We start from the raw sequence: 25619 nt of genomic DNA, 5'->3' as shown, positions 1-25619 counted from the left end.
ATATGTCGTCTAAGCTCCTCCCCTTCATTTACATACGGTCGTCTGCATTTTTTACGCGCTGCGAAACCTGCCTTAACGACCTCATTAGCATAATGTATGCGAGCATAATGTATGCGCACCACGCCCACACGCATTTCCAAATCATGCACCGCCCCCAATTTGCATACGTCGACTAAGCTCCTCCCCTTCATTTACATACGGTCGTCTGCATTTTTTACGCGCTGGGAAAGGCCACTTAACGCCCTCATTAGCATAATGTATGCGAGCATAATGTATGCGCACCACGCCCACACGTATTTCTAAAACATGCCCCGCCCCCAATTTGCATATGTCGTCTAAGCTCCTCCCCTTCATTTACATACGGTCGTCTGCTTTTTTTACGCGCTGCGAAACCTGCCTTAACGACCTCATTAGCATAATGTATGCGAGCATAATGTATGCGCACCACGCCCACACGCATTTCCAAACCATGCCCCGCCCCCAATTTGCATATGTCGTCTAAGCTCCTCCCCTTCATTTACATACGGTCGTCTGCTTTTTTTACGCGCTGCGAAACCTGCCTTAACGACCTCATTAGCATAATGTATGCGAGCATAATGTATGCGCACCACGCCCACACGTATTTCTAAAACATGCCCCGCCCCCAATTTGCATATGTCGTCTAAGCTCCTCAGCTTCATTTACATACGGTCGTCTGCTTTTTTTACGCGCTGCGAAACCTGCCTTAACGACCTCATTAGCATAATGTATGCGAGCATAATGTATACGCACCACGCCCACACGCATTTCCAAACCATGCCCCGCCCCCAATTTGCATATGTCGTCTAAGCTCCTCCCCTTCATTTACATACTGCCGTCTGCATTTTTTACGCGCTGGGAAAGGCCACTTAACAGCCTCATTAGCATAATTTATGCGAACCACACCCACACGCATTTCCAAACCATGTCCCGCCCCCAATTTTTTTAAGTCGACTAAACTCCGTCTGCTTTTTTTACGCGCTGGGAAACCTACCTTAACGCCCTCATTAGCATAATGTATGCGAGCATAATGTATGCGAGCATAATGTATGCGCACCACGCCCACACGCATTTCCAAACCATGCCCCGCCCCAAATTTGCATATGTCGACTAAGCTCCTCCCCTTCATTTACATACGGCCGTCTGCATTTTTTACGCGCTGGGAAACGCCACTTAACAGCCTCATTTGCATAATGTATGCGCACCACACCCACACGCATTTCCAAACCATGCCCCGCCCCCCCTCATTTGCATAAGTCGGCTTAATTTACATAATTAATGCGTGCGACGCCCACAAAACTCATTACGTTAGGCCCACTCATTAAGTTAGACTCCTCCCTCTTGTTGAAACCACGCCCACTCATTAAGTTAGACTCCTCCCACTCATTAAGTTTGACTCCACCCCCTGCATTCGCGTGTAATTAGCAACAAATGCATGTTGTGCAGGCTCATTTACATAATTGATGCAGACCACGCCCCAACCTCATTTACATAATTAATGCAGACCGCGCCCCCAATTTGAATAATTAGGCTAATTAGCCCCGCCCCCTGCATTCGCGTATAATTAGCAACAAGACGCGCGCGTCAAATGCATGTTGTGCAGGCTCATTTACGTAATTGATGCAGACCACGCCCCAACCTCATTTACATAATTAATGCAGACCGCGCCCCCAATTTGAATAATTAGGCTAATTAGCCCCGCCCCCTGCATTCGCGTATAATTAGCAACAAGACGCGCGCGTCAAATGCATGTTGTGCAGGCTCATTTACGTAATTGATGCAGACCACGCCCCAACCTCATTTACATAATTAATGCAGACCGCGCCCCCAATTTGAATAATTAGGCTAATTAGCCCCACCCCCTGCATTCGCGTGTAATTAGCAACAAATGCATGTTGTGCAGTCTCATTTACATAATTAATGCAGACCACGCCCCAACCTCATTTGCATAATTAATGCAGCCTCATTTACATAATAATCATTTGCATAATTAATGTAGCCTCATTTACATAACAATATGTAAATGAGATTATTTATTTATTTATTTATTTATTTATTTATTTATTTATTTATTTATTTATTGAAGGAAGGAAGGAAGGAAGGAAGGAAGGAAGGAAGGAAGGAAGGAAGGAAGGAAGGAAGGAAGGAAGGAAGGAAGGAAGGAAGGAAGGAAGGAAGGAAGGAAGGAAGGAAGAAAGAAAGAAAGAAAGAAAGAAAGAAAGAAAGAAAGAAAGAAAGAAAGAAAGAAAGAAAGAAAGAAAGAAAGAAAGAAAGAAAGAAAGAAAGAAAGAAAGAAAGAAAGAAAGAAAGAAAGAAAGAAAGAAAGAAAGATGTACGCTATTTATATATATTTATTTATATATTTATTTATTTATTGAAGGAAGGAAGGAAGAAAGGAAGAGAGGAAGCAAGGAAGCAAGGAAGCAAGCACGCTATTTAATTAATTATTTATTTAAGGAAGGAAGGAAGGAAGGAAGGAAGGAAGGAAGGAAGCACGTTATCTATTTATTTATTTATTTATTTAGCCGATAGGCAGACGCCCGGGGGGGGGGGGGGGGGGGGGGGGGGCGGAGACCCGATTCCGGATAAGCGGTTGAAGATGGATGGATGGATGGAAGGAAACATAGTCGGGGAGGGAAATAAATAAATAAATAAATAAATAGTCAGTCTCGATAAGGGCCTTATATAATAATAATTAATGAAATAAATAAAGCTCCTTTTAGTTGACCTTGTACCAGTGAGCCCAGCCAATGCAGGGGGCGGGGCCATAATTAATTAATTAATTAATTAAAGAATCAGTACGCAGTCGGGGGAAAGTTGAGGGGTGGGGTCTCCGCGCCGGCAAGGCGGACGAATAGGTACCGGCCCCGGCTGTCCCGGTCGCTCCTAGCCGGAGTTACGGCATTTTATGTGAGCTGCAGTGTAGGGGGTCCTCCACTGGGGGCGCCACCACTTTTGCATCCGTTCTGGAGCACCAGGAGTCGGTGGTCCCCGGGAATTCCCCGTGAGCAGCCCCGTTGGGGTGGTCATTTGGTCAGTTTAGCACATTTGGTCATTTTTTACATCTGGGGGTCCCCCAGGGACCTGGGGGTCCCTGGAGCTCCGGGAGGTCCTTGGAGGTTGTAGTTTGGCAGGCAAGGAACGTGTGTGCAAAATTTGGCATGGATCGGGGCAACGGTTGCGGAGATATGAGCAGGGCAAGAGTGTGACGTGTGAGGTGTGACAGACAGACAGACTGACGGACTGACGGACTCACTCACACTTTGTGCAGGGTTTGATAGTAAATGCGACCTACGGTCGCAATTAATATGCTATGTTTAATATGCTATACTAATATGCTATGTTTTTTAATATGCTAAAGGGACAGAATCGTTTTTTGTTTTTTTTCCACTCTTTTTTTCCTCATTTATTTTTTTTACATTTATTTGCAGCTACATGTAATTCAAATGGTTTATTTACAAGTCCATTTCACCACACAAAAGACAAGCCGTTTCCTCCTTTTATCCTCCTAACTTCCAATCCGGGGTCGGTGCATTCAATCCGGGGTTGGTGATGATGATGATGATGATGATCATCTTCATCATCATCATCATCATCATCATCATCATCATCATCATCATCAACATGTGTCAGAGAAAGCAAAGATGAGCCGGCGGCCGCAGGCCGGCGGCTCATCTTTGCTTTCTCTGACATACAGAACCTATCTCCCTTAATTGACACTAGCTGCCATGGCAGCTACGCTAGAAAACCCAAACCACGTAACCAATCAAGCCAGCCATGGCCCCCCAGCCCATGGGATACATTCTCCTGGCAGCCGGTTGGCTCTCCCCAATCACCTGACAAGGAAGTGTTCTCTCTCCTTCTCTGTTTACCTAGGAGCAGACCATAGGGAGCAGACGCATGAGTTGAGTGTTGCTTCAAACTATGTCAAGGGATGTATATATATAGATGTCACATTGCTCTGTTCAATTGCTCTTTAAACAACTTGGGACAACATGAGACGACGCTGTGTACATTTGGACACAAGACGTGGGTCAACGTGCCTCGTGAGGAGAGGAGGAGAGGAGAGGAGAGGAGGTGATGCACCATGGTGTCATGAACTTCAAACAGAAGCAGCGCGAGGAACAGGCAGAACCAGACGGCACTGAGGGTGAGAGGAATGAAAATAATGTTGTAATGCTTTGTCACAAAGATTGTATTTAGTTATAATATTCTAAATGAACTAAGCCAGTGGTTCTCAACCCTTTTACACCAAGTACCACCTCAGAGAAGAAAAAAATAGCCGATCTACAAGCTCACAACGCGTCGCGATGTTGTGAGCTTGTAGATCTGCTATTTCCACTATTTTTTACTTAAAAAGAAATATATGATAATTTTTCAACATGGAAACGATTATGACGATTATGGAAAATAATCACGATTATGTCAAATAATCACGATTAGACGATTATGTAATAATTGTGACAGCCCTACGATCTGTTATCTTTGCCATGTGATGTACAACAAATGATATACATTTCTGATTGATTGATGGATTGATATTTCCTTTCAGGTACTTCTTATGGAAGCTGATAACAGTGGTACTGATGCAAGCGGCATGGCAGGACTCCTTCACCTGGCCCTTCCTGGTCTTCCTCCTGGCCTGTTGCACGTACCCGCTGGCCTCTAGCTGTGCCCACACCTTCAGCACCATGTCGCCACGTGCGCGCCACATTTGCTTCTTCTTCGATTATGGTGCCCTCAGCTTCTACAGCCTGGGTAAGTTACAGTACCGGATGTGCATGGGTTCAGCTCAGCCTGCTATGTTTGTCAAACAGAAAAACCAAACCTATGACAGACTTACTGTATATGTATGTATGTACACACACCTAGACTAAGTAAGCCTTGTCGAGCCATGTGCAGCCCAAACTCTAAATGTGTGGGCCGTGTATGGGCATAGAAGGGACACAAACAGTCACATACAGGGCATTCACCAAATATTCGAATATTCAAATATTAAAGTCACTATTCGACGTTGTTCACCGAAGTCGAATATTCGCTTTTTTTCCCTTTTTTTTTATTGTTTTCTCTTTGAAAAATATATAGTTTAGAAAGCTTGGCTAGATAGGAAGTCATAAGAATGAGTTGTCAATGCACCTGGTGGATGAATTTGTTAATGCTCTATACCAGGGGTTCTCAACCCTTTTTAGGCCGTGACCCCCAAAATAAACATATTTGAACTGGGGACCCCCACCCTGACAAGCACTTGGAATTGTAGGTATTACATTTAATGTGACTCGGTTCCACAGATAAATATTGTGAAAATAGCGAGGCGTTGTGAGCATGCAGATCGGCTATTTTCACAATGTTCGCCTCTTGCTTACTTAATATTTGACAGTTTGGCCAGTCCTGTCGAATATTCGACTATTCGAATACTTTGAGGTCGAATAATTCGAATACTAAAAATGACTATTCGTGAATGCCCTAATACACAGACACCCGTGTCCCTTTCATGCCCATACAGTATATGGAGATCTCTGTATCTGTCTGTCTGTCTGTCTGTCTGCTTGTATCCCTTTTATGCCCATATGAGGAGCTCTCTATCTCTCTGTCCTTTTGATTAATTGATTGAAGAATTTATTAGAAGTTTGCATAGGAAAAGGTACAGTTTCATGACAGTACAGTTAACTGGTACAAGGTCAACTAAAAGGATACGCCCAAGGGTGGGCAGGCAGACGGACGAAAGCAAACAACTATGTGTGATTGTAAAGACAATCAACAATGTCTCAGCAGAGTACACCCATCATAATAACATGTTTCATTGTGATCTGCTGCCATAGATGCAGTATGTACTGTATGTGTATGCATGTTCCCTTAGTTTCTTAGAAAGACTGCATTCCTATTGTTTGTTGTTTCTGAGAATGGGGAGTGTATTAGTGGTTAACTGTGTACGCACGCACGCACGCACGCACGCACGCACGCACACACACACACACACACACACACACACACACACACACACACACACACACACACACACACACACACACACACACACACACACACACACACTGAACAACACTGCTTTCACTCTGACATAGTAAACTGCTTTCATTCAACAACCAAGCAAAGCCTGCAAATGGGGAACATTTTGTGTGTGTGTGTGTGTGTGTGTGTGTGTGTGTGTGTGTGTGTGTGTGTGTGTGTGCGTGCGTGCGTGAAGACTGCTGTTGATGATTGCGCAGACGGCCTTGATTTGTATTACAAAACCAGTGAGTCACAACAGTGCATTTATCCTCCAACTGTCCCAGTAATGTTTTGTCTACATTATATAGTCTAATAGTTTTATCACAGTTCCCAGGAGTCATCATCAACTAGCAGGCAAGTGCACACATAGACATCGAAGGGGGCTTGAGCCCCTGCCCTTTTATCCGCCTGTAAAAAGTCACAAGTGCCCTCTCAAGACCATGAATGCCGTTTTTACTATGGTGAAAGAAATGTAAATGCCCTCTTTCCATGCCATACCTGAAGGCACCATTCAATTGAATTGCCTTGTCCAAACTCTCCTGAACTTGAAAGCAGCATCTCATGTTGAAATAAGTGCCCTCTCTGTGTGGAAATCAAGCTGCGACTGCGCTTGGAGGTCTGCTATTTTCGCGATTTTCATCAAAAGGCCCTATTAAAAATGTCAGCCCCTGCCTCTCTAACATTCTCTGCACGTCCCTGCTTCACAGACATATTTAACGCTGTAAGTGTTCTTCCCAGTGTGTCATTTGGAACTCTCTGTCCAACACAATGCATCTCAACATCATCATACTCATCCTTGGACTCACTCTTTCACCAAACGGTAAGACTCTTTCAAATGAATGTTTTTAGAGCGTGATTGGTTGTTTTGTCTGTACAAATTCGTCCGGAGACTATATTTTCGCCCCTGTCTGCCCGCCCATCCGTCTGTCCGTCCATGTGTGTGCGTGCGTGCGGCACTGTTGGAACTCACACTAGTCTCTTATAGCACCAACAGAAGGCAAACTTTTTCTTTTTTATATTAATCCTTAATTTTGTCTACAGCTCATGCAAATCTGAACACATTTTGTCCAAAGCTCATCATGCCAATCCGAACACATTATTTCTATAGTCATGTGATCAAGAAGTATCTGTGAGATAGGCCTATATCATATTCCATTGGCTTCTAAAGCAGGGGTTTTGTTTCTGTGACATATATCCAAATTGGCCTGTAAGTAGATTTAAAATAGTATTACAAAGCATACAGTAAGCACATCAGGCCTACTGTATATAGACTTTGAGTTTAGAGATACTGTGTACCGCTTTGCGTGATTTGTGTGCAAAGTCAGTAGGGGCAGGGCAAAATATGTGTTTTGCAAAAATCGGCCACCTGGTGGCGCTAGAAGAGGCCTAGGTGCAGGTAGATTTTAAGTGGCATGTATGCCTATGTGTTGTGGTGGGAATGTGCGTGGCAAATTGCAAAGAAACTGCATGTGGTGTTCATGATTTGCGGTGTTTGTTTTGTTACCGTATATATAAATTTATAAATCATAAACTAAATTAGGCTGGCCCTCAAAGTTTAAAGTTACTGAGTGAAGATGAGGAGTTGGCAATAAGTATGTGTGTGTTCCAGAGTAAAGAACCTCTGTGTTTAAAGTTACTGAGTGAAGATGAGGAGTTGGCAATAAGTATGTGTGTGTTCCAGAGTAAAGAACCTCTGTGTTTAAAGTTACTGAGTGAAGATGAGGAGTTGGCAATAAGTATGTGTGTGTTCCAGAGTAAAGAACCTCTGTGTTTAAAGTTACTGAGTGAAGATGAGGAGTTGGCAATAAGTATGTGTGTGTTCCAGAGTAAAGAACCTCTGTGTTTAAAGTTACTGAGTGAAGATGAGGAGTTGGCAATAAGTATGTGTGTGTTCCAGAGTAAAGAACCTCTGTGTTTAAAGGCAGGGACGTGCAGAGAATGTTGAAAATACCTAAAATAGCAGAACTCCAAGCTCGGAGGTCAGTACTTTCAATGCTTTATACCACACTGAATTACACGGAGAGGGCAATTCTTATTCTTTCAACATAGGATATGCTGCATTGGAGAGTTTGGACAAGGCAATTCTCTTGAATGCTGCCTTCTTAGCATTTCCTTCACCATAGTAAAAACTGCATTCATGATCTGGAGAGGGCACTTCTTTTTATACAGACGGATAAAAGGGCAGGGGCTCATGCCCGCCCTTTGATGTCTATGTGTGCACGACATGTGCCTGTTTAATGAAGAACTGTCTATGAGCGGTAGGGCTCATATCGTTTTGTTTTCTCTCTCCATGGCCAGTGTGCAGGGGAACTGGGCCACAACTCCAGCCCCTATGGAACCGCTCACTGGCCAACTCATCCCAGGACGTCCCATCCACACCATCTACTCCATCTGCTTCACCATCTGCACCACCTGCACCATCCACACCATCTGCACCATCTACAACACCTGCACCATCTACAGGTACACCTACCCCTGTTCTTTTTGAGGGCTGCTAACCGCTCCTACATCTGGCTTTGTGTGTACGGTATGTACGTCCATATGTCCGTCCCTCAGAGCTCAGGGGTCAATTCAACGCCATGATGTCTTGTGGTGCAAGTTTGTCAAAATTCAATTTTTGCCACAGACATATAAAACGAGTGGACAATAATATTACCAGAAACACACAACGAGCTGGATGGACCTGAATGGACCCTTACGGGTAGAACCAAATGGACCCTTACTGGTCCAATAGGCGGCCCGCGGGCCATTTGCGGCCCGCGAGGGGCTACTGTCTGGCCCCCACCAACCCCAGTAATCATGGTGGTATAAGAGCACCAACAACACTAGTATATCGTCGTTGTTGGCTGGAAATCTCGTATCTCCAAATTTGTGTGTTCTTTCGCAAATCATACAAGGCCGTTGCACAAAAGTAGTGAAAACAGCCGATCTACAAGCACACAACGCCTCGCACCGCGAGGCGTTGTGTGCTTGTAGATCGGCTGTTTTCACTAGTTTAAATCATTTTTAATATGATAAATTCAAAACGAACGGTTTTGGACATACAAGATTTTCACCTGACAACGACGAAAACTGTCGCTGGAGTAGTGGGAACACCACCGTCGCCCCCTGCAATGTTGTGGCCCTCGGCTTGGTACCCTAGACATAATTCGGCCCTTTGGGAAAACTAATTGGGGATCCCTGTAGTACACTTAAGGGGCTCCGTGCAAGTTGGACTCCTAATATGCCATAGTGTCACAGTAAATCATTATCATAGATATTCTGAAGAAAACTTGGAGACTTGACATTCGGTCTTGTGATCAAAATAAGATTATAATGGTGTGTAAAAAATACTATCTAAAATCAGCAGGTTTCTGAAAAGCCTATAGCCTATATGTTTCTATGTCAGTGGTGCTTAAACTTTTTCATGTCAAGGACCCCCAAAATGAAATGTATTTGGCCGCGGACCCCCATCTCAAAATATTTAGTTCCAGGGACCCCCAGAAGCAAAATTTGAGATACAAATTTTCGCTCTAAAAATACATACGTATTTTCAAAGCTTTGCCCAAATTGCTTTTCAAAAATAGCAGATCTACAATCTCACAGCATGGCACTCGGTGCCACGCTGTGAGCTTGTATATCCGCAATCTTTTTCAATAACTAAAGTATAAAACAATTCCAGGTCTTAATGGGTTAATGAAAATGAACTCATAAAAGGCACCGCTCACTTCACACTGGGTGTGATTTCTCTTTTTTCTTTCATGTTCAGGTTTAGTGAGGCTGGCGGGTGGTAGAGGACGGTGCTCTGGCCGGGTGGAGATCTATCACAACGACAACTGGGGAACAGTCTGTGATGACGGCTGGGACCTGGACGATGCTGAGGTGGTCTGCAGAGAGCTGAGCTGCGGGAGAGCACAGGACGCCCCTGAAGGTGCCCGTTTTGGTCGAGGGTATGGCTTAATCTGGATGGACAATGTGCGTTGTTCTGGAAGTGAAAGGTCTCTCACTCAGTGCTCACACGGTGGATTTGGTGTGCACGACTGTGGTCACGACGAGGATGCTGGTGTGATCTGCACAGGTAAGAATGGATGTCATATCTCTCATCTCAAATAGGCTACATCAGGGGTCTTCAACGTTTTCAGGACAAGGACCCCTTATTTGAGAGAGAGATGACGCAGGGACCCCCACAACCTCTCCATAGATTCCATATGGTTTCATCGCTTGGCAGCACAATCGTCAGAGTATTTTGGATTCATGTAAATATGTGTTTTCAGATATTTAACCACTTGAACCATCAAGGGTTAATAAACTTGACATTTCACTCTACACCAAAGCTCTTTGCCAAAAATAGCCGATCTACAAGCTCACAACGCCTTGCGCTGCGAGCTTGTAGATCAGCTATTTTTGGCTAAAGTTCTCAGAATATGGACGCTAGGGTTCAAGTGGTTAAAAAAGGAAAAAAAGGAGAAAAAGAGTTTCTATCACTCAAAGATTTGGAGGACCCCTTGTAGTAACTCTGGGGACCCCCTATGGGTTCCGGACCCCCTGTTGAAGACCCCTGGGATACATTTCTGTATATTTAAAAAATGTGATCCAGTGATTGATAAACCGCTATGTCCTTCTATGTCCTTCTATGTCCTTTGTCACCTCCTGTCTCTCCCCGTCTGTTCGTCAGTGGGTCATACCTGCCGCCCGAATCACTTCAGGTGTAACAACACCCTGTGCAAGCCCCTGGCCTATAAGTGCGACGGGAAGGACGACTGTGGAGACAACTCTGATGAGAACTCTGGGGAATGTGGTGAGTAAAACACCTCCCTGATTTAATCCTGGGGAATTTGGTGAGTACACCGGTTCTCCACCGGAAGTGTAGCCACTGTAGAGGCAAGGCTGGCAAAGCTGCCTGCCCAAGTGAGCCGGTGTGTACAGTAGTAGCAGCAGCTCCCGTAACGCTTGTCATAGTAAACGTGCGACCTATCGTCGCAAAAGAAAAAATAATAAAGTATACAATGTGTTAATATCCCCTGACTAATCTCTCTCTGTCTCTCTCTCTCTTATCTTCCTACCCACAGCAAAGCTCTCGTGCCCGCCCACCAGGCGGTTTCGATGTCACAACCACGTGTGCCTCCCAATGTCCAAGAGATGTGACGACGTCAACGACTGTGGGGACAACAGTGACGAGCTCAACTGCGGTGAGTTTTATTTATTGATTTTCAACATGTTGGTTGATCGCTATTTATTTATTCATTTATTTACAGTATTTATTTATTTGGTGGTGCGGCCGTGCGTGTGTTGAGCTTCAAAGTAGTACTCAGCCTACAAATGAGACCAACTCTCCATTACACAACAGCCAACAAAAGTATAAACTGCTTAAAATGTAGGCTACATGTTTCTTAACATGCCGATTGCTTATAAATCTTTATTACATGGCTTGGTTGAATGCTTGATTCTGATTGGTCAACCGCAGAAATCAGCGCTGAATTTTATCTGTATAATGACCGCTCCGCTCTATAACGGACCGCTGGCTAATCAACAGCTCAGAGCCCCTGCTGCACTCAGACTGCACTGCATGAATATAGTGCTGTATCCAACATGAGAGCCACGTAAACAAACACACAGCGCCATTTACAACTAAACGTTGCTCTCAAGACTGGCGACCATGTTGTGCTCGGGGGACATCCAGCACAGCAGTTGTTTCAAGTATTTTAGTACTGTAAACAAGGAAATACTCTGTTTTTGTTACGTTTTTGGTAAAATTATTGCGACCATAGGTATGGGAACGGCCACAGCTTGTACTGTATGTATCTCTGTCACGCCTGATACTGTGGTTCTATGGGTTTGTCGCACTGACATCACACTCTGGCTTCACTGTGATAGAATCCCTTTTATGCCCATATATGGAGTTCCCTGTCATCAATATTAAGCCCATATCTAACAGGACTTCATATGGGAATGCCCATATATGGAGGCCACATTGGCCACATACCACACTAACGGCTGGTTCTACAGACAGGGATCTCCATGTATGGGCATAAAAGGGTATGTCAGATGTCATAGACATCATTGGACTTTCACATAACGAATAATTATAAGCATGTTTGGGCTCTCACAGCATTACTCCATATACAGTACATGGATCTCCATATATGGGTACCAGCCAGGGATCTCCATATATGGGTAATTGGTCCGATATACATCACTGGCCAGATGGCCAAGAATTGGCGCGACCTCTCCCTTTAGGGCGAGGTTGCATGTCACCCTGAGGCGTCTTACTAGTTAATATATTTATTAAGTAACCATGTAATAAGCGGGATAACGTCTGCCTCAGCGGTCATTATCAAGTGATAAGATCCCTTCAGGCTGCAGTCCAAGCCTGCAGCCTACAAGCCAAGGCAGATTCTGGCTTCGGAAAACTAATAAAAAACGCTCCCTTCAAACGCTCTGGGTACCTACACTCTAAAAACTGCTGGGTCAAAAACAACTCAACTTGGGTCATTTTTGATCCAACTCACGGGTCAAATAGGGACCAATGCCCAGTTTGGTTATTTTAACTCAAGAAATTTGGTTATGAATATTGACCCATAAATTGGGTCAAATAAATAACCAAATTATTTGTTTAAAATGACCCAAGATTGTAGTCAATATGACCCAAGTTTTGGGGTTGAGTGGGCTAAATGAATACAACCTACTTATGCATGGTCTTTAGAATGACAATGTCAATATTATCTGTCATTAACATAACATCAGAAATGTTTCAGGGTTTCTTCTCAGATGATTTGTTCAAAGATTGGTAATATCAACATAAAAGTGCATAATATATATTATGCAACAATGTTGATAATACTATAATCAGAATAATTTAGAGAAGATACACAAAAATAATCTCAGAATTACTATACTATGAGTTCTTCTCTTTCAGACAAGCTGTTGGGGAGGGAGCTCAACCCTAAGCTAGCAGCCAAGCACTTACGGTTAGGGTTTAGGCTCAAATATTGACAAATCAAATTCAGACATATGACAGACAGCTTGCCGAGACAGACACATGGATATGACATATTTAGCATTTTTAGCTCCCAACAGCTTAGAAAATGTCTCTGGAAACCTAGAAAAATGCTTTTCCCAGCATGCTTTGCAAACAGGTTTATGGTGCCTGTCCCCTGATTGGCCCAAAGCTAGACAACTGACCCAAGTATAGGGGTTACCACTAACCCCAAAAACGGGTCACCCCCAGATAAATATTATCTAACTCGAACAACCCTGGAATTGGGTCAAAATAATATCCCAATAACTCAAGGAAGGGTTGTGGCTCTGAGAAATGACCCCGAAATTTGACCTAACACAAATGACCCATGATTTGGGTCAAGAAATGACCCATGAGTTTTTAGTGTGTATAATCAATGTTGCAGGTCCCCCAGCAGTAACGTTTCACCATGGCGTTATTGTAATATAAATGTTCTTCTTGATATTAATATTGCTAATCATCATCTGAAATAAGTCTAAATAACATGGGTTCCAATGGGAGGAGGGGCCAACTTGCCGGGGGGAAGTGTTTTGCTACGCTGTGGTCCAATCATCTCAGTAGGGGGAGGGGTTTTGAGAAAGGCTAATTGATCATATATGAATTACACTATTCCTCTAGGAGCACTTTTAACTCTTATCCTCAGGGAATGTTATGGGCCTTACAAGCGTACTTTACTCTGAAGTCATAATGCTTTTCACAAGACCGCAATAGGAAATAATGGATGCCTATTTTTTCTATAAATTTGCAAAGGTAATCTACTTTGATGGCCGTGAGCAGACTGTAAACAACCTAAATGCTGCAAAAGTGTTAAAAGTTAAAAGCCCATATTCAAAATGTAGCCTACTTGAGTAAAAGTACAGTATCAGCATAAAAATACTCAAAGTACCAAAAGTACTCATTATGCAGCTGAATGTCCCATTTCACAAGTTCAAAATGTATAAAATGATCTTTTTGTAAATGCAATGCATTGTGAACTTGTAGATCTGCTGTTTTCAAATGGCTGTAATAATTAGTTACCACCACTGCATATCGGAGACTACTACACCAAATGATTTTAAATCGTATGTATTTCTCTACTATACTGCTCTATCTGAAAGTGAAGACTAAAAATATAAACCACACTTCCTGTACAACCTGTACACTGCACCAATCTGGAGAAAATGTTTCATTCTTTTAGGTGCTAACGGGTAGTGTCTGTCTGCATGTTTGGTGAAGGTGTCTATGGTGCAGAAGTGATGACACGGCCACACAGGACTTGCTCTCACTCAAGTTCACTTTACTTTGGAGCTCCTGGTTTGAACACATTCATACATGGCACTGGTCATCAAACACAGCGCAGCAGCAGCATACACACACAACAATCTGCAGCAAGGATTCACTTCCTTTGCTGAGGCAAACTACAAACATGTGATCGTATAGTGTTGATTTAGTACATTTCTTTCTTATAGAGCACCTAATCCAGTGAGAGCTAGTTTTATATTTATATATTATTAAACAGAACGTTTTGCAAGTTTCACAAGTGGAGCATGAAACACTATCAAGAAAATAAAACCCCTCATCCCTTACAACACACCCAAATCCACAATGCTGGAATAACAACATAAGTTTGACATTAATCAAAGCCTACCTGGTTTGAACACATTAATATATGACACTGGTCATCAAACACAGCAATGCATTGTGAACTTGTAGATCTGCTGTTTTCAAATGGCTGTTTTCAAATTTCCTGTTTGGCAGCTGAATGTGTTTGGCTCCTGGCACCACAACTTATTTTTAACTATAATTCTACATTATAGATTTTAAAGTTTTTAATTCAAAGTGCTACTCAACAATTGAGTGATAAGCAAAGAGCACATGCAGACAACAGTGGTGGATGATTTCTGTGATTCCTGATATCTGGTTGATACACCTTCGTCGGCCTACGCATCTGCTGTGCTGAACCAGCCTGAAACACAGACAAAGACACTCTGTCTGTGAAGGCCCAGGATATCATTACACCAAGCTCATCTCATCCCTAACCAGTGGGTAATCATGCCCCGGGGCGACAGAAGAAACATCACCAGTGACGAGGATTTTGTCACTGTGGGGACCATGAAAGAGATGATGGACCAGCAGAAGGAGTTCTATGTGGAAATGCTCAACAGACAAGAAACAACCTTCATGAGCTTCACCAAGATGATCATGGAATCTGCAACTACTAGAATCGATGGGCTCATGAAAGAGGTACAGGAGGTAAAATCTAGCCTTCAGTTCTCTCAAGCCCAAATTGATGACCTGAGAGAGATTGAGAAGAAAGTTGGTTCATTTGAAACACAGCTGAAGTCTCTGCCCTCTCAGAGTATGAACTATGAAAACAAAGACGTCATTTCCAAAATCGATTATATAGAAAACCAGAGTCGACGAAACAATGTCATTATTGATGGTCTGACACAGGAAAACTCCTATGAGTCCTGGTCGGATAGTGAACAGAAGGTTAGAGAGCTCTTCAGCAACAAACTGGACATTGACTCCAAGTCTATTGAAATTGAAAGAGCCCACCGCACTGGATCTGTGAAACAGAACACTGGAAAACCAAGACCAATTGTTGTGAAATTCTTAAGGTACAAAGACAAAGAACTCATTATGGCCAAAGCGAGAGCCCATCTTAAGAACACTTCAATCTACGTAAATGAGGACTTCTCTGATCTGATAAGGAAGAAGAGAGCAGACCTCATTCCTGCAATGAAACAAGCCAGAGAAAGTGGAAACTATGCGGTCATTAATTATGACCGGCTGGTAATCAAACCACGAAAGCCACAGCAGGACTGAATCTATGTATCCCAATATTATTGTTTTATTTTTATTTTTTAACATATTTTTTCTCCCTAACAGGTTATCATGACATCGAACATTTTATATAATACTGACCCTGACACAAACTGTTTTTCTCAGCTCAAACAAGGTTCGATTAGAATATCTGATTACTACTCTGAGAAGGAATTTAAATCCTTTGTTGCGCACCAAAACATGAATAGTGATTTTTCCATCTTTCACTGCAATGTTCGCAGCCTGAATGCAAATAATGGCAATTTAGCCCTTTGTCTGTCCAAACTTGATTTCTCATTCAAAGTTATTGGACTAACTGAAACTAGGTTGAATGTTGACATTGCTGATTTGTATGAATTGAATAACTATAACCATATTTATAGATACAGAGAAGACCAAGGTGGGGGAGGAGTCTCTTTATATCTTAATTCTAACCTGGTCTATAAAGAAAGACATGACATAGAAAACTATTTTGTGTCTTCAGCTGAAGCTGTGTTTGTTGAAACTAGCCAGTCCATTATTGCATGTATCTATAGACCACCTAGTTCCAACCTGCCTGATTTCAATAGTGATTTAGCAAAGGTTCTTGACATTATTTCTAAAGAAGGTAAAAAATGTTATTTAATGGGTGATCTAAATATTAACATTACTAACTACATGAATAATAATCAAGTTAAGGAATTTATTGATACAATGTACTCATATTATTTCCATCCTATGATTTCAGTTCCAACCAGAGTGACAGAGACTTCTGCCACACTGATAGATAATATTTTTACAAATGTGTTGGGGGTAAACAGTAAGTCAGGTGTCCTGTGTATGGAGGTTGCTGATCATTGTCCAATTTTTCTAATAATTTTCAAGGAACATATTGAGTCTACTCCGACTTTATTTCCTAAATATAAGAGAATATTCAATGTTGCAAACACAGCTAAATTTAAATCGGTGATCAGCAAGTATCCCTGGACAGATATCCTTCATTCTGTAGACCCACAAGAATCCTATACTTTGTTTTTAAAATGTGTCTCTCAGGCCTATGCCTTGTGTTTTCCCCTTAGATTGGTGTCTTCCAAACCTCATCATAACCCAACCAAACCATGGATAACTTCAGCCATCATGAAATCCGTAAATACTAAACATAGACTGTACAAAAAATTCCTTCTTAGTCCAACACCATTTAATCATGCTCAATTAAAGAAATATAGAAACAAATTAAATCACATTATTAGAGGAGCTAAAAAACATTATTATAATGAAGAACTTTCAAAACATAAAAATAACATGACTCTCCTTTGGAGAACAATTAATTGTATTCTCAACAAAAATAACAAAAGCAAGAAATTACCTAAAGAATTCAAGGCTGATGGGGGGCTTATTTCTGACCCCCAAGAAATTGCCAATAATTTCAATACATTCTTCTCAGAAGTTGGTCCTACTCTGGCCTCAAAGATTCCACCTAGCAACCAAAATCCCCTTCAGTTTATGAATTCTCCTATCCTTGATAATATTAATTTCTCAGCTGTTTCAGAAGATGAGGTTCGGAAGACATTAATGGGGCTGAAGGATTCTTCTCCAGGTTGTGACAATATTGACTCTAAATTACTGAAAACTATTCATGAGTATATTGTACATCCTCTAACTCATATTTTCAATCTTTCACTTGAGCAGGGAATAGTTCCCTCTGAACTAAAAATAGCAAAGATTATCCCGATTCACAAAGATGATGACCCAGCCATTTTCAATCACTATAGACCTATCTCCATTTTACCTGCCATATCAAAAATACTTGAAAAACTTGTTTATCATAGATTAATCGAACATCTTAATAAATACAATATTATATATACACATCAGTATGGGTTCAGGAAAAAACATTCAACATATATGCCACTTATACACCTAGTAAATGAAATATATAAAGCTAGAAACAGAACAGAAAACACTATAGGAATCTTTTTGGACTTATCTAAGGCGTTTGACACGGTCAATTACCATATTCTTCTTCAGAAACTGTATCATATTGGTGTAAAAAATAATGCACTCCTCTGGTTCAAGAGTTATCTTCAAGACAGACAGCAGTTTGTATCATACAATGGAACCAATTCTCCTCCTCTTCATATGCTATCCGGAGTCCCCCAAGGATCAACTCTTGGGCCTTTGTTATTTTTGATATATATTAATGACCTTTCAAATGTCTCGGATAAACTGTCGAAAATCTTATTTGCAGATGACACAAGCGTCCTCTACTCTCATAAAGATCCTGACACCATTATAAAGGTCCTAAATGAAGAACTTGGTAAGCTGTCCATCTGGTTTCAGTGTAATAAATTATCACTCAACATTAAAAAAACTAACTTCATATGTTTTGGGCTTAAACCACATATCTTTGACAAATCATCAAAAATATATATTGATAACATCCCTATAACCAATGTGTGTTCCACACGATTCCTTGGCATTATGATTGACGAGTCACTGTCCTGGAAATCACATATTATGGCTATATCTACAAAAATGGCTAAGAGTATTGGTATACTACGTAAAACCCGTCATTTGATCAACTCTGAGGTAGCCACTATGTTATATTATACTATGATTTATCCGTATATTAATTATTGCAATATAGTTTGGGCTAGTACTCATCAGACCAAACTTGAGCCTATATACCGACTTCAGAAACGAGCTCTTAGAACAATAACTTGTGTTCATCCAAGACATTCTTCTCAACCTTTGTTTAGTCAATTAGGTGTTCTCAGTGTTTATCAAGTGAACCATCTTCAAATTGGTCTATTTGTTCATGGCTCATTGGGGAAAACCCTTCCCTCATTCTTTCATAATATATTTGGGCGTAATTCTCAGGTCCATAATTATCCAACACGTGGCGCAAATGACCTTAGACCACCAGCAGCCCGAACGTCTCAAACTCAGTTTAATATAGGATTCAGAGGGTCTAAAATATACAATTCTCTGCCATCATATCTATGGGAGCTGTCTTCTCAGCTATTTAAGAAGGCTCTTAAATCTCTTCTTTTAACCAGTATATACTTTCCATATGGTCTGCTAAACGAATCTGGGTCTATTCATTATTTTCCTTAGAGGTTGATCTTTTGTGTGTCTCAGGCTGTGGATTGTTGAAATGATTTTGCTTCATTTCTGTTCTTTTTATTCTGTTTTCTCTGTTTTGTTAAGCAATCTGTAGGACATGTCTATTGTTTTATTTATAATGGATACAATATTCTACCTTGATGTAATTTTACTGTTTGAATGTAAATATTTTTGGAGAATGCCACTTCTCAAGCCCCTGGAGGGTTTTTAGGCATCTCCTTCACATTTGCTAAAATCTTTGTAAAAGTATTTTAAATATTTTGTAAGTGAAATAAACAAACAAACAAACAAACAAACAGCACAGCAGCAGCATGTACACAAACAACAATCTGTAACAAAGAGTGCAAATGATTAATATAAAGCATAAAATATATATTTAAAGTTTGCACCCAAGTTCTCATGCGCTCTACCTGCGGGATGGTGTTTTCCTCTGGTGTTTCAGTCCGAGTGTATCAAAGGGTGCGTTCGGAAATGCGCACCGGGTGGACTGCGCGGGCGTTTATCGTGGGCTTGCCCAGGCCTTACGGCCTTGGCATAAATATAACGATTGCATTCACCACGGCTTCGTAACTCGCGCGGCGCGGCCCGCTCTTCGCCCCCGAGCGCCGCAGGCGAAGGCCAGCAAGGTCCGCTGGCCTTCGCGCCGCTTGCAATGTCGTGGACAATAAAACGAGCGCACCCTTTGATACACTCGGACTGAATCACCAGTAGAAAACACTCTCTCCTCTACCCATAGAGTATATATAAAATAGAGAGCGGACGAGCCCCGCCCCCACTATCATTTCAATGCAAGTGCTCAGTGGCGTTTTGAAGCAACGGCTACGTGCTAGCATGTAGCTAATCCAGGTGCATTCTGGGGAATGGCTCCACTACGCAGTGGAGCCAAACGTCACGAATGACGTCACGAACGACGTCGACGTCCATTGAACCCTATTGTAGACCCCAGCGCCGCGCTCTTATGCTCGTGCATGTATGTTTCACCCCGCCTGAAATTCCAGCTTTGGCCAGTAGGGCGGCTGCTTCAATATTTACAAGCCGTTCTGGGGGCTTGCCTCTACCTGCAGCAAGGATTCACTTCCTTTGCTGGGGCAAACGTCTTCTTCTTCTATTCGGGTTTATTGGCGGTTGGCAAACATACTTGTGCATTACCGCCACCTACTTAACTCTTTATTTCCTTTTTACTTTTCCCTACGTGTGATTGGAGTCCTGAGTCACCCATATACTGATACTTATATTACTGTAATACAACAAACGTAAAAAAAAAAGAAATTTTCCCAATTAAATTTGTTTCCCTAAGATACTAGTCTAATATATACTTATAACACTTATTTCCTGAAATCTTCCTTAATATATCTACTAATTCATATCTCTCTTTAATTTCTGCTAATTTCTCTTTTAACTGACTTCTTTCCACTACGTATTCCCTGCACTCCATCATCACATGCTCCACTGTTTCCTCTTCTCCACAATGATCACATTGTCCTGTGTCATGTTTCCCTATCATGTGTAAATTTCCATTTAAACCTGTGTGTCCTAGTCTTAACCGTGTTATTATCCTCTCCTCTCTTCTGTTCCTTCCTGCTCCCTTCACTTCTCCTACTCCCCTCTGAATGTTATAAAACCATCTTCCCTTCCTTTCCTCCTCCCACCTCTTTTGCCATCTTTCTTTCATCCTTCTTTTTACAATATTCTTACCCTCCATCTTGCTAATATTAACTTTCATTGTTACATCTACACACTGTGTGGACTCCTTTGCTATTTTATCTGCCTCCTCATTCCCTCTTACTCCAATGTGCGCTGGCACCCAACACCACCGTTATGCCCATCATCATTATTCGGTATAATCCCTGTTGAATTTCTATTAGTATATCTGGTCTACTTTCAGATTTATTATACTGCATACTCTGTAAAGCTGAACTTGAGTCTGAGCATATTACCGCACTCAGAGGTCTAATCTCCTCTATCCACTGTATTGCTAGTAAAATTGCTACCATTTCAGCTTTATACACCGACACCTCATCAATAATCCTTTTACCCACCCTCACCTGAAATTCTGTAACCCAAAACCCATATGCTCTTGGACACTCTGCGCATTACATACAAATTCCTTTTCCTTCCTTCTCCTTTCCAATATACCGAAGTCAACTGGTTGCATCTGGTAAAATCCAGGGTGGCACTGCTGGCATTGGCACTGTTGGACTAAACTCCAGTTTCTCAATTCCTATTTCTTCTGCTCTTTTCCTTGCTGTCCATCCAAAGTTATTTATTTCCTTTTTTCCTTTTCCCAGCTAGGCTTTAATATCTCTTTTGCTGGATGGTCCTCCTTATGACCCTTTAAATTTACCCAATAATTGATTGACAACTGCAGTCTTCTCAAATCTATGGGCATGACCCCCATCTCCACCTGTAACGCTGCTGTAGGTGTCGATTTAAAGGCTCCTGTACATAGTCTCAACGCCTGGTATTGAATATTAACTAATTTCTTCAGGTGTGTTTCTGCTGCTGCACCATACACAACACTCCCATAATCTATTATGGCCCTAATTAATCAATTATAAATGGCCTTTAACGCCATTCTATCTGCCCCCCATTCCTTTCCAACTAGGCACCTCATTATATTTCGAACTTTCTTGATGTGTATGTTCCATGTTAATCTTTCTTCAAACCATATTCCTAATAACTTAAACTGCTTGACTCTTTCCAGTTCTTGTTTGTATATTTTTAATTTAACCTCATCTCCAATTCTTTTCCTAGTAAAGAACATTGTTTTTGTCTTTCCTACTGAAAACTTAAAACCCCATCTATATGACCACTCTTCGACTTTATTAATCGCTTCCTGTAACTTCTTTACTATAAATTGGACATTTCTTCCCCTCTTCCAAATTGCCCCATCATCTGCAAACAATGAGAAGCCCATACCCCTCTCTATTCCTTTAAACACATCGTTTATCATAATCGAAAATAATAGTGGACTAATTATACTTCCTTGTGGGGTCCCATTTTCTATTTTAAATTTACCTGATAAGCTCTTTCCCACTCTCACCTGTATAGACCTCCCTATTAAAAAAATCTTTAATCCATCTTTATATTCTCCCCTTTACCTCTAGTTTCCTTAGTCTAATCAGTAATCCTTCTACCCACATCATGTCATATGCTTTCTCAATGTCAAAAAATACTGCTACTACACTTTCTTTGTTTATCTGTGCCTTCCGAATTTCATGTTCCAGACATAAGGTTGGATCCATTGTGTTCCTTCCTTTCCTAAATCCACTTTGATATGTTGATAAGTATCCTTTACTCTTCATATAATATGTTAGTCTTTCATTTATCATTTTCTCCATTATTTTACATATGTTAGACGTTATTGCAATAGGCCTATAATTCTCTGGGTTTGACTTATCTTTCCCTGGTTTGGGTATTGGTACAATAACTGCCTCCTTCCAACTCGTCTCTGGCAATTTCCCTTCCCTCCAAACTCTATTGTATAGTTCCAAAATGTTTCCTTCGATGCTTCACTTAAATTATTTATCATTACATAGCAAATCTGATCCTTCCCTGGTGCTGTCATCTTTGTTTTCCTTAAGGCACGATTCATTTCTGTCATTGTGTACATTTTATTAAGTAAATCTTCGCTGTCTTCCTCCTCCTGCATTAAACCTTCATTTTCTGCTAATGTCACTTGCCTTCCTCTTTTCCCTTCCTCACTAATATTTCCTAAACAATGTACTTTAACAAAAGCCTTTGCCAGCATCTCCCCCTTTTCTTCCTCCTTCACTGCCATTATTTCCCCCTCCTTCAAAACTGGATACCCATACTCTCTCTTAATACCATTCATTCGTTTAATCATGCTCCAAATCTGTCCTACTTCTGTTTCCCTTCCCACAGAATTACAGAAATTCCTCCAACATGCTCTCCTTGCATTTTTGATACTTCTTCTAACACTTGCTTGGCTTCTCTTATATTCAATAAGGTTCTCAAGACTATGATTTCTTTTTAACATTCTGAATGCTTTATTTCTAGCCTTAATTGCCTCACCACACTCTTTGTTCCACCAAGGTACCATTTTTGTTCCTTTTTTTGTTTTTCCCTTCTTTCCTCTTAATTGATTTCTCTGCTGCCTCTACCATCGCTCTGCACACAGACATATTTAGCTGGTTAACTTCCTCCTTTATATCAATTTCCTCCATTTCTTTCTCACTTATTTTCTTAAACTCTTCCCAATCTGCGTTATTAAACGCCCAATTCCTTATTCTCATACTTTTCCATTGTCAACCCTACTTCAGTTATTATGGGATAGTGATCACTTCCAACAGTTGTTTCTTTCCTTACTTCCCATGTACATACGAGAGAGTGTTTTCTACTGGTGATTCAGTCCGAGTGTATCAAAGGGTGCGCTCGTTTTATTGTCCACGACATTGCAAGCGGCGCGAAGGCCAGCGGACCTTGGTCCTGCTCTTCGCCCCCGAGCGCCGCAGGCGCGAGTGGCCGCGAAGAGCGGGCCAGGGCCGCGCGGCCGGCGGAGCGCTGCGCGAGTTACGAAGCCGTGGTGAATGCAATCGTTATATTTATGCCCAGGCCGTAAGGCCTGGGCAAGCCCACGATAAACGCCCGCGCAGTCCACCCGGTGCGCATTTCCGAACGCACCCTTTGATACACTCGGACTGAAACACCAGAGGAAAACACCATCCCATGTACATACCCCTGCCAAGGACCCCATGTAAGAACTAATGCTTACATTAGTGCTCCATTGCTGACGTTTACTCTTGTTCCCACCCCATTATTTAAACACACTATTCCTTTAGCTGGGGCAAACTACAGTGTGCACAAAGGGACACTAGACTACATGCAGCTGCGCTGTTCTTCCACCAGGTGGCTCTAGTACTATAGTAGTATACAATACAAAGAAAGAGGATTTTGTAGAAATTAATAAAAGGATATTTCTAACCCTGTTACACTATATCAAATTCTGCTCCAAACGCCAAACCTTTCCATTAAAAAAACAAGACTTCTCAACACTAATGCCCTGTGAAAATGTGCACATGCTCATCCTTTTCGCAAGAAAAACAACTACACATTTGGACGATTACCATTTGTTTTGTCTTTGTACAGAGTCTAATGATGTCAGGTTGGTGGGAGGAATCAGCAACTGTACTGGTGTAGTGGAGGTGAAACACCAGGGGTTGTGGAGACCAGCTGGGAAGAATCGCTGGAACATGAAGATATCATCTGTAGTGTGTAGACAGATGGACTGTGGATCTGCTGTTTCAACAGTTTCAACAGGCAGTTCATCATCATCGTCATTATTGTTGTTGTCACCCAATCCATATGTATGGGATAGTATATCATCCTGTGATGGATCTGAATCTTCACTGGAGGAGTGTGGAGCATGGAGCTCTAACAGATACCAGTACGGTCTGGTCGTAACCTGTTCAGGTAACAAACAATTACTTCAACAATGGCAGTAACCTGTCTGTCTGTCTGTCTGTCTGTCTGTCTGTCTGTCTGTCTGTCTGTCTGTCTGTTTGTTCATCCATCCATCACTCTGATGTTGTAGATGACGACGACGGCGACGACGACGACGATGATGGTGATTATTGCCACAGTTTTTTTCTTGATTCTTGTTAATTATTAACAATGATTAATCTCTCTCTCTCTCTAGAGGCCATGAGGTTGGTGAATGGAACTGGTTTGTGTTCAGGCAGAGTGGAGGTGAAGTCTAATCAGTCGTGGGTCTCGGTGTGTGAAGATGACTTTGACCAGCAGGATGCAGGGGTGGCCTGTAGGGAGCTAGGCTGTGGGGTTCCTTCAGTCCTCCAGGGGGCGCTCTATGGAGAAGTGAAGGTTCCAATGTGGACCAAAGAGTTCCAGTGTAAAGGCAACGAGTCTGTTCTCATGGACTGTGGAACCTCTAACTCAACTAGAAACACCTGCTCACCTGACAGGACTGTTGGACTCACCTGCTCAGGTAACAAAATACACTTTTGTAGTATTACCTATATGAATATTATAGTGTAATAATACTAATTATGGAACAACAATACAAAGGTAAAGTTTGTCTTTTACTTGCGCAACTGAGCCAAACAGTCCCTTTTCACTGCTTACTATCTTTTCTTTTCTTTTTTTTATCTTTTTATTTTAGTATCCGAAAACGTCAGGTTGGTCGGAGGAAGCAATAACTGTACTGGTATACTGGAAGTGAAACACCAGGGAATGTGGAGACCAGCGTCGTTCTCGGACCAGAAGATATCATCTGTGGTTTGTCGACAGCTGGACTGTGACTGGGCTGTTTCAACAGCAAGCCTTTTTGCTCATGATCAACGCGTGTGGATAATCTCCTCTATTTCCTGTGTTGGTTCCGAGTCTTCACTGATGGAGTGTGCAACAATGATGTCTAGTTACAGCGATGAAAGAGTGCAAGTCGTCTGTTCAGCCTCAGGTACCATAGCACAGTGGTTTTCAAGGGGTCCCCAGATGATTAACTTAATGTGCAACATTGTTTTCTCCCTCAACATCAGTAAACAAACCACATACATTTTAAGTGTATAGCACATTTCTAAAGTGACAATTTAAGGACTTTTTAATACCTCTTAAATGACAAATTAAATATTGGCCAAATTGTCAAATATTAGAGGCAGAAACCTTTCACAATAGAGCCGTCTTATACAAAATGTAATGCCTCAACTCTTAC

General features: G+C 41.8%; 1 protein-coding gene across 1 annotated transcript; it reads left to right on the top strand.

The window, feature by feature from the left end:
• Positions 1 to 4036: 4036 nt before the first annotated feature.
• LOC308297813 (scavenger receptor cysteine-rich type 1 protein M130-like) lies at positions 4037 to 24556 on the top strand (the record flags this gene model as incomplete). The annotated part of the gene is made up of 9 exons (XM_080741380.1): positions 4037 to 4168; positions 4571 to 4776; positions 6763 to 6844; positions 8323 to 8487; positions 9773 to 10081; positions 10679 to 10801; positions 11073 to 11192; positions 24041 to 24364; positions 24486 to 24556. Exons 2-9 carry the CDS (start codon positions 4750 to 4752, stop codon positions 24554 to 24556), a joined length of 1221 nt encoding a protein of 406 aa, XP_080597506.1. The 5' UTR covers positions 4037 to 4168; positions 4571 to 4749.
• Between the last annotated feature and the right edge of the window lie 1063 nt (positions 24557 to 25619).

The sequence above is a fragment of the Nannobrachium achirus genome (genome assembly GCF_963921795.1).
Source record: "Nannobrachium achirus genome assembly, chromosome: 14".
In the NCBI taxonomy this organism is placed as follows: domain Eukaryota; kingdom Metazoa; phylum Chordata; class Actinopteri; order Myctophiformes; family Myctophidae; genus Nannobrachium; species Nannobrachium achirus.
This window is presented reverse-complemented; position numbering and strand designations above follow the sequence as displayed.